We start from the raw sequence: 9,337 nt of genomic DNA, 5'->3' as shown, positions 1-9,337 counted from the left end.
AATCTAATTTTAATTTATACCAACTTAAAGTCAGTAGCACACAAAAATTCTACTCCTATACAATTTCTTTCTCTTTCCTTTTTTTTGTTATTGATGTCACAGATTACATTTTTATAAATCTATTTGTCTTTAAATCATATAGAAAATAAAAAGCAGAGTTACAAACCAAAATTACAGTAGTACTAACTTTTATAATTGCCCTGTATTTACCTTTATCAGAGATCTTTATTTCTTAATATGGCTTTGAGTTACCATTTAGGTTTTTTTCACTTCATTCTGAAAGATTCCCTTTAGCATTTCTTGCAAGTTCTGTCTCATGGTAATGAATTCCCTCAGCTTTTGTTTATCTGAGAATGTCTTGATGTTTTCCCTCATTTTTTGAAGGACAGTTTTGCCAAATATAGAATTCTTGGTTGGCAGTTTGTTTTCCTTCCAGTATTTAATTTATCATCCCACTGCTTTCTGGCCTCCACGGTTTCTGTCCTTTTTTTTCTTGGTGGCTGTCTGATACAGGTATCAAACCCTGGACCTTGGTATTATCAGCACTACGGTCTAACCAATTGACCTAACTGGCTAGCCCATGGCTTCCAAGGTTTCTGATGAGAAATTGGCTGATAATCTTACCGAGGATTTCTCATCTGTGATAGGTTGCTTCTCTCTTGCTGCTTTCAAAATTCTTTCACAATGACACCAAAGTCAAGGATTTGGATCCCTAAACTGGCCAGCTCCCAGCTATATGCCACCCCCCCCCAAAAAAAAAAAAACCAACAAAAAAAGATTCTTTCATAATGTGTCTTGGTGTGAGTTTATCCAACTTGTAGTTCATGGGCTTCTTGGATTTGTAAATTCATAGCTTTCATCAAATAATCTCTCAATAATCAAATAATCCCCTTTTCTCTCTCTCTCTGTCCTCTCCTCCTGAAACTCCCATGGTAAGTATGTTGGCCCACTTGATGTCCCCCAGGTCTCAGGCTCTATTCACTTTTCTTCATTCTTTTTCTTTCAGCTCCTCAGACTTGATAATTTATTTATTTTTATTTTTATTTAAAAAAATTTTTTTAAAAGATGACCAGTAAGGGGATCTTAACCCTTGACTTGGTGTTGTCAGCACCACGCTCACCCAGTGAGCTAACTGACCATCCCTATATGGAATCTGAACCTGTGGCCTTGGTGTTATCAGCATCACACTCTCCTGAGTGAGCCCCAGGCCAGCCCAGACTTTATAATTTAAATTGTACTAGCTTCAAGTTTGCTGATTTTTTTTTTTTTTTTTTTTTTTTTAAAGATGACCGGTAAGGGGATCAGCACCACGCTCAGCCAGTGAGCGAACCGGCCATCCCTATATGGGATCCGAACCCGGGGCCTTGGTGTTATCAGCACCGCACTCTCCCGAGTGATTTGATTTCTTGGCCGGCCCAAGTTTGCTGATTCTTTCTTCTACCTGCTCAAATCTGCTGTTGAACCCCCCTAGTGAATTTTTCATTTCAGGTATATTGTACTTTTCAGCTCCAGAGTTTGTTTGGTTTCTCTGTATAATTTGTATCTCTTTGTCGATATTCTCATTTTGCTTATACATTGTTTTCCTGATTTCTTTTTTTTTTTTTTTTGTCTTTTTTCGTGTCCGGCAACGGGATCGCAACCCTCGGTGTCGCGCCTGCACCTCGCTCAGCCAGTGAGCGGGAACCGGTCTGTATGTGGGATCCGAACTCTCGGTGGGAGCACTGTAGCAGTGCGCCACCGGGCTGGCCCCGTGTTTTCCTGATTTCTTTTAGCCTTTCGTCCATATTATCATTTAGCTCTTTGAGCATATTTAGGACAGTTGTTTTAAAGTCTTTGACTAATAAGTCTGATGTCTGAGCTTCTTCAGGTATTGTTTCTGTTGTTTTCTTTTGTTTCGTTGCGTGGGCCATGCTTTCTTGTTTCTTTGTATACTTTTTGATTTTTTTTTGGTTGAAAATTGGGCATTTGAATATTGTAAGGTGGCAGCTTTGGAAATCAGATTCTCCCCATTTCTTTTTTTCTTTCTTTCTTTTTTTTTTTTTAAAGATGATCAGTAAGGGGATCTTAACCCTTGACTTGGTGTTGTCAGCACCACACTCTCCCAAGTGAGCCACGGGCTGGCTCATTCTCCCCATTTCGTAGGGCTTGCTGGTGGTTTTTTCTTTTTGTTTTGACTGTCTAAGGCTGTTTTGAGACTTTTTCTAAATTATTTTTGCAAAGACTGTTTCTGGTGATGTGTGATTACTGAAGTCTCTGTTCCTTTAACTTGTATTCAGCTGATGTTTTGACTGATATTTCCTTGAATGCCAGGAGCTCAAACAAACAAAAACAAAAAAACAGCATAAAGAAAGAAGCAAAAAAAAAAAAAGCAAAACACCAAAACCCAAAAATAAGACAACTACTTGTCTCTGCAGATTGGCTCTTTGCTGGGGTACTCCTTCAACACTGAGGCTTGCTCTGAGCCTAGCAGTCAGCCTGAGGTGAAAGCTTATGGTGTTCACAGGTCTTGTATGATCATATGTCTTGCCTGGGCATGTGTGTGGCTTTATATATTTCTCCATTTAGAAATGCTGCTTTGGAGTGTCCTAATTTCCCAAAGAGTTTCTTCCCAGCTTTTTCTCTGGGCCTTTACCCATAATGTCTTGCCCCAGGTGTCTATGAGTCTATAGTCTGCATTGCAGCTTTCATTAGCAGTGCCTACTGCTTTTCCTGCCTGAGTTTTGAGTTAGGTGAAATAGAGACAAGCATCTTGTGTCAGTTCTTCAGATACTCCCAGACAGGGAAGAACGGATATACACAATAATTTGCAAATGAGGTCTGCACTGCTCTTAGGGGGAGGGAGTTGGGAATTGGGCTGCCACTGCTTCAAGATCAAAACTGCTGCCACCTGGAGAGCAGGTAAGGCAAGAGTGAGTAAAAACACCATGAAACCTTCCTACTGTTTTGAAGATGGCTTTTTCTTGATTAGACACTTGCTTATTTGCTGTAAACCTTTGACTATTTTGTAAAGTTCCGACATAGTTGATTCAGACAGTACTGCTTGTTTTTTGAAGTTTCTGTGGAGGAATGAGACCATAGAACTTTCTAGTCTGCCATTTTGGTGACCTGTGGGTTGTCTTTTCACTCTCTTGCTAATATCCTTTTATACGCAAGTTTTTAATTTTGATGAAGCCCACTTTACCTGTTTATTTTTTTGTTCTTTGTGCTTTTGGTGTCATATTTTAGAAACCATTGCCAATCTAAGGTCATGAAAATGTGGCCTCTTTTTCAGTAGCTGCAACAAAGTTGCTGGAGATAATTTCTCAGCTTGTCTTGGGTTATATTCCCATATTCGAAGCCATCACTGTGATGAGGGTAATAGACTATTCTGATTGGCCAGGCTGAATGGTGTAGGATCAGCCACATGGACTGAGAATGGGGTTAAATGTTAAAATGCTGTTTCCAAAAAGCAAGGGCAAATGGGTGCTGGAAAAATTAGTTAACACTTATTTAACTTAGTAAATATGCAGCATTCTTAGTACATTGAAAAGTTTATGATGTCCCAGAGCATACGTTTTTAGTTAAAAATGTATTTTTCTTGTTATAATATGTAAACGATTAAAAGTGACCTCCAGAAATATCCCTGCTGATGTGGTTTCTGATAAATTTAGCAGGGAGAAACTAGTTTAGCCTTTACTTCAAGTTCTATAGTACTTATTTTTTGTGGTTTGTTTTGCACAGGTACTGCTATAACCAAAGTTTAGTAGAAAAAGGATCTACTTATCGTGGCCCTCTTGACATAGAAAGAGATGTGGGGGGATTCTCGATCTGCTAACAGAACAGGACCTTTTCGGTAAGTCCTGAAATTTGAATATTGAAAAGTCAATATTGTAGTGATAAATATATAGTACAACATTTTTAACTATCATAAAAGGAGGTATTTTTTGTGTGTAGAAGTAGTTCTGATTTTTAAAAAACAACTATTTAAAAAGTTTTTAGTCATTTCTAAAGTGATTGTGAGATGCAATATGCAGCATGCCAAGTATTTTATTATTTATTTTATTATTTATTTATTTATTTATTTATCTGCAGTTGGCCGGTAACAGGGATCCAACCCTGGACCTTGGTGTTGTCAACCCCATGCTCTAACCAACTGAGCTAATAACCGGCCAGCCCAACAGTTTTTTATTTTACTTTATCTTTTTTTTAAAGATGACCAGTAAGGCGATCTTAACCCTTAACTTGGTGTCAGCACCATGCTCTTCCAAATGAGCTAACTGGCCATCACTCTATAGGGATCTGAACCCGTGGCCTTGGTGTTATCAGTACCACACTCTCCCAAGTGAGCCACAGGCCGGCCCCCCAACAGTTTTTTAAACATTAAAAATATCCTCAAATCTTTTATTTCTTTTTCTTTCAAAAATGACCGGTAAGGGGATCTTAACCCTTGACTTGGTGTTGTCAGCACCACGCTCTCCCAAGTGAGCTAACCGGCCATCCCTATATAGGATCTGAACCTGTGGCCTTGGTGTTATCAGTAACACACTCTCCCAAGTGAGCCACAGGCCGGCCCCCCAACAGTTTTTTAAACATTAAAAATATCCTCAAATCTTTTATTTTTTTTTTTTTTTAAGATGACCGGTAAGGGGATCTTAACCCTTGACTTGGTATTGTCAGCACCATGCTCTCCCAAGTGAGCCATGGGCTGGCCCAAGAAATATGACCTTTAAATTTATGCCTTCAAAATTATTGATGCTGCAGTTGAAACTTCTATTATTAGTAAATTTTCATTTGGATCAGCAGTCTGTAAGATTATTGTTTAAATTCAACAGGTGTTCTCATTCATTATTCTGAAGCTTAGGTTTCAGTGAAAAATTTAGGTAGAGAATAGAGTTTATAAAATCCACATAATGTTTAGTATAACTGGTGTTTCATAAATGCTAAATAATAGGGGTATTGAAACTAAAGCAATGGTGGCGAGGCTGGGTATATTTTTTCTTTCAAAATACTAAGGTCTAAGGGCCGGCCCATGGCTCACTCAGGAGAGTGTGGTACTGAGAACACCAAGGCCACGGGTTCGGATCCTGTATAGGGATGGCCGGTTCACTAACTGGTTGAGCATGGTGCTGCCAACACCAAGTCAAGGGTTAAGATCCCCTTACTATTCATCTTTTTTAAAAAAAATACTAAGGTCTAGATCAGTGGTCAGCAAACTATAGCCTATAGCCTGCTTTTGTAAATAAGGTTTTCTTGGGACACAGCCACACTCATTCCTTCACACATTATCTGTGGTTGCTTTCATGCTACAATGGCAGAGTTGAATAGTTATGACAGAGACTGTATAACTTACAAAGTCCGATATATTTACTATCTGGCTCTTTGTGGAAAAAGTTTGCAGATCCCTAGTCTAGATCAATGGGCTTGTACTTTGGCATTTTTAAATATTTATATTGTAATCTATCTTCTTATTACTTTTCTTTATGGATAATTATTTTGTAATTAAGGCTGTTTCTTATAGAATTAATTTAAGATGGGTTAAGTAAGCATTCAGAAATGTTAACTCTTTTGCATAACTTTTTTTCTGTTTTCAGAATATTTTTTTCTTTGACCCATTTAAATTTAAGTTTATATTTCCCCACCTTAATTTTAATTTAAATGTAAGTCATTACATGTTATTTTTCGAGATCTTTGACCAAAAGGGAGACAGTTTATATAAGATTCTTTTTTGGGGGACTGATTTGGACCAAAAAAAGGTACCTTGAAGGGAAATCATTTTGTTTGTCCTTTGAACAGTTTTTCTTCTAAAATTTGTTTTTAGGGCCGGCCCATGGCTCACTCGGGAGAGTGTGGTGCTGATAACACCAAGGTCGCGGGATCAGATCCCATATGGGGATGGCCGGTTAGCTCACTGGGTGAGCGTGGTGCTGACAACACCAAGTCAAGGGTTAAGATCCCCTTACCGGTCATCTTTTAAAAAAAATAAAAATAAAAATAAAAAAATAAAATTTGTTTTTATTTTGTTGAAAATAATTTCATAGCCACTGCTATTTTGTATTAATAGAACTGTTTCTTGATTAATCTGCATAAAATACAGATCTAAGAACCATAGTACAGTAGGTTAGTCTGGATCAGTAATGTTGGATGTGTTTTGGTTAGAAAATATGTAGATTTATATACCTTAGAACTCATCCTTTGAGTGTCTGATGAGGTGTAAGTCTTCCTGCAAGCTAACTACTAGGACTTAAATGATTTTAAATGTGGGAGACACTATAGTTACTGGTAACATCATAATTTTAGTGTTAAATTGTATTACTTATGAAGAACACTTAAACTTGCTCCTCTTATGATGAACCACATAAATATAACTAATGTTAATGGGAGCCAGTGGGAAGTCATCATGTTCTGAAAATCCATTAAATGTACATCATTTTAGATTTTAGGTTAATTGCTAAATTCCTATTACTTTAAGAAAAGGTATGGCATTGTAACCGTTTTCTTGAACTGAATGACCCGGAATTAGTCGTCCTTTGAATTTTACTGTAGTGGCGTAGTCTCAGCTCACAAGGGTCTTATAACAATAGAACCTCTGTGTTCTGGGAGGAGAGAACTGAGTTGGTCTTGATCTCTTAATGCTTTTGTTTTACTGCTAAGCAGCAGATAATTCTTCAGATCTTTTCATGTTTTCTTTTTCATGTTTCCCCACCCAGGATCCCAGGAGCCTAATCACCTACTTAAATTCCCTAATCTTTGACCAAAGTCAAAACATGTAAAATGCTGTGGAGGTTAGGCAAAGGGAAGAAGTTGGGTGGTATGAAAGATTGGGATGGCTCTCATTTATCTCTTGAGTTCTGTAAACTTAGAGTGTTAATTTAATACTATACATATTTTTAAAATACATTGTATGACTATGAAAAATTAGCATGAGGCATTGGAATTTGGAATATCAGCTGTTTCATTTGGGGCATGGGGATAATGCATGAAGGCCTAATGCTCTTCTGTCTCTAGATCATTTTCAGCCATATGCGCTCCTGGATACTGTTGTTTGGCTTAGAAGATTTACACATACTTTGTGGCATGATTCATGCTGCTTCGTGTGGTACCCTTGGGTAGTTGTAATAATAGGACCCAGGTGAGAGCGCTTCTAGGCAGAACCACTGTAGAACTGGCATTTAGATGCAGCTAGGGCTGATGCTTACTTAGCTGGTGAACACTGGTGGGCTCCCACTGGTAATTTACAACCAGTGTTTCTTCCTACTGGGCCTATCCATTTTGATTGTGTGGTGTCCATGCAGTAGCTGTAATAAAATATTTTGGAATGTTACCTCTGGATACAGGAATGAGAAAGACACCTAAAACTTACTGTAATAAATTTATAGTGCATTGATTTTTCTGATGTATAGGAATCATCATGTTGACCTTGGAATTCTAAGTTCCCTGGCTTTTGGTAATGGAAATTTTTGTAGCGTGTCACCATGTTAGCTTATCTGGTATTGCGGATTTTCCCTGTTGCAGGACTGGGTGAAAGCTTTTTCTGCAGCAGTCATGTTGAAAACCTTGTGTTGACTTTCCTCGTGTTCTGAAATGGGAGCATAAAAGTTTACTCCGCCACTTCGTCTTAAAATAGCAAAACTTTGCTGTTTTCTGCAGATCTAGGACATTGTTACAGAACTCTGCCAAAAAAAAAAATGTTTACAGAAGAATGTGCTGTGATTAGAGAAGAATATGCTGGTGTGTAGATTTCAAACTCTCTGGACAATATGAATAACACTGTCTTTGTTTCTACAGTGGGAGCCAAGAAGAAAGGTTTGCTCCCGGGTGGAACAGGGATTATCCTCCTCCCCTTAAGAGTCATGCTCAAGAGAGACACTCTGGCAACTATCCTGGCAGAGATTCACTTCCCTTTGATTTCCAGGGGCATTCGGGGCCTCCTTTTGCAAATGTAGAGGAGCATTCTTTCAGCTATGGAGCTAGAGATGGACCGCATGGTGACTATCGAGGAGGGGAGGGACATGGACATGATTTCAGAGGGGGAGATTTTTCATCTTCTGATTTCCAGAGCAGAGATTCATCACATTTGGACTTCAGGGGTAGGGACATACATTCTGGGGATTTTCGGGATAGAGAAGGACCACCTATGGACTATAGGGGTGGAGATGGTACTTCTGTGGATTATAGAGGTAGAGAGACAGTTCATATAAACTACAGAGATAGGGATGTTCACACCATTGATTTCAGAGGAAGGGATGCTCCTCCATCTGACTTCAGGGGTCGGGGCACTTATGATTTAGATTTTAGAGGTCGGGATGGATCTCATGCAGAATTTAGGGGAAGAGATTTATCAGATTTGGATTTCAGGGCCAGAGATCAGTCCCGTTCTGATTTTAGGAGTAGAGATGTATCTGATTTGGACTTCAGGGACAAGGACGGAACACAGGTGGACTTTAGAGGCCGAGGTTCAGGTACTACTGATCTAGACTTTAGGGACAGGGGTACACCACATTCAGATTTCAGAGGTAGACATCGGTCCAGGACTGATCAGGATTTTAGGGGCAGAGAGGTGGGACCTTGTATGGAATTTAAAGATAGGGAGATGCCCCCTGTGGATCCAAGTGTTTTGGATTACAATCAGCCCTCTACACAAGATAGAGAACACTCTGGGATGAATGTAAACAAGAGAGAAGAATCTACACATGACCACACGATAGAAAGGCCTGCTTTTGGCATTCAGAAAGGAGAATTTGAGCGTTCAGAAACAAGAGAAGAAACACAAGGTATAGCTTTTGAACATGAGTCTCCATCAGACTTTCAGAACAGCCAGAGTCCAATTCAAGACCAAGACAAGTCACGGCTTTCTGGAGGTGAACAACAGAGTTCAGATGCCGGTCTGTTTAAAGAAGAAGGTGGTCTGGACTTTCTTGGCCGGCAAGACACTGATTATAGAAGCATGGAGTACTGTGATGTGGATCATAGGCTGCCAGGAAACCAGATATTTGGCTATGGCCCCAACAAGTCTTTTCCAGAGGGCAAAACTGCTCAAAGGGACCTTCAGGTATGTTGAGGGGGTGGATTGCTTTTTCCTTATGGGCTTTTCTGAAGGATGAAGTATAGAGTTCAGGACTGAAGGTCTCTACTTGCACTACCATTAAAAAGCAAAATTTGTGTTTACGAGTGGAATGTAGGAATGCAGATCTCTTAAAAAAGGGGCCCTCAGCTCAGATTATTTTTTTCTTTTTTGACCTTAGTGTTATAACATGATGCTGTAACTAACTGAGCCAACTGGCCAGCCCTCAGGTCATATTTTTGATGTGTTTATTCATTATTTTGCTAAACTGTGCTGATTTTTTCTTTTTTTTTTTTT

General features: G+C 39.0%; 1 protein-coding gene across 1 annotated transcript in view; it reads left to right on the top strand.

Moving 5' to 3' along the window:
• The window catches only part of RBM6 (RNA binding motif protein 6), a gene marked incomplete at its 3' end in the record, with an annotated part of 98,596 nt that overhangs the window by 15,919 nt on the left and 73,340 nt on the right, over positions 1-9,337 (top strand). Inside the window, exons 2-3 of the mRNA XM_008571539.1 lie at positions 3,721-3,832; positions 7,765-9,028. Coding sequence (XP_008569761.1) covers positions 3,789-3,832; positions 7,765-9,028 — 1,308 coding nt within the window. The remainder of the gene's footprint in view (positions 1-3,720; positions 3,833-7,764; positions 9,029-9,337) is intronic.

Source organism: Galeopterus variegatus, unplaced genomic scaffold (assembly GCF_000696425.1).
Source record: "Galeopterus variegatus unplaced genomic scaffold, G_variegatus-3.0.2 Scaffold701, whole genome shotgun sequence".
Lineage (NCBI taxonomy): Eukaryota > Metazoa > Chordata > Mammalia > Dermoptera > Cynocephalidae > Galeopterus > Galeopterus variegatus.
This window is presented reverse-complemented; position numbering and strand designations above follow the sequence as displayed.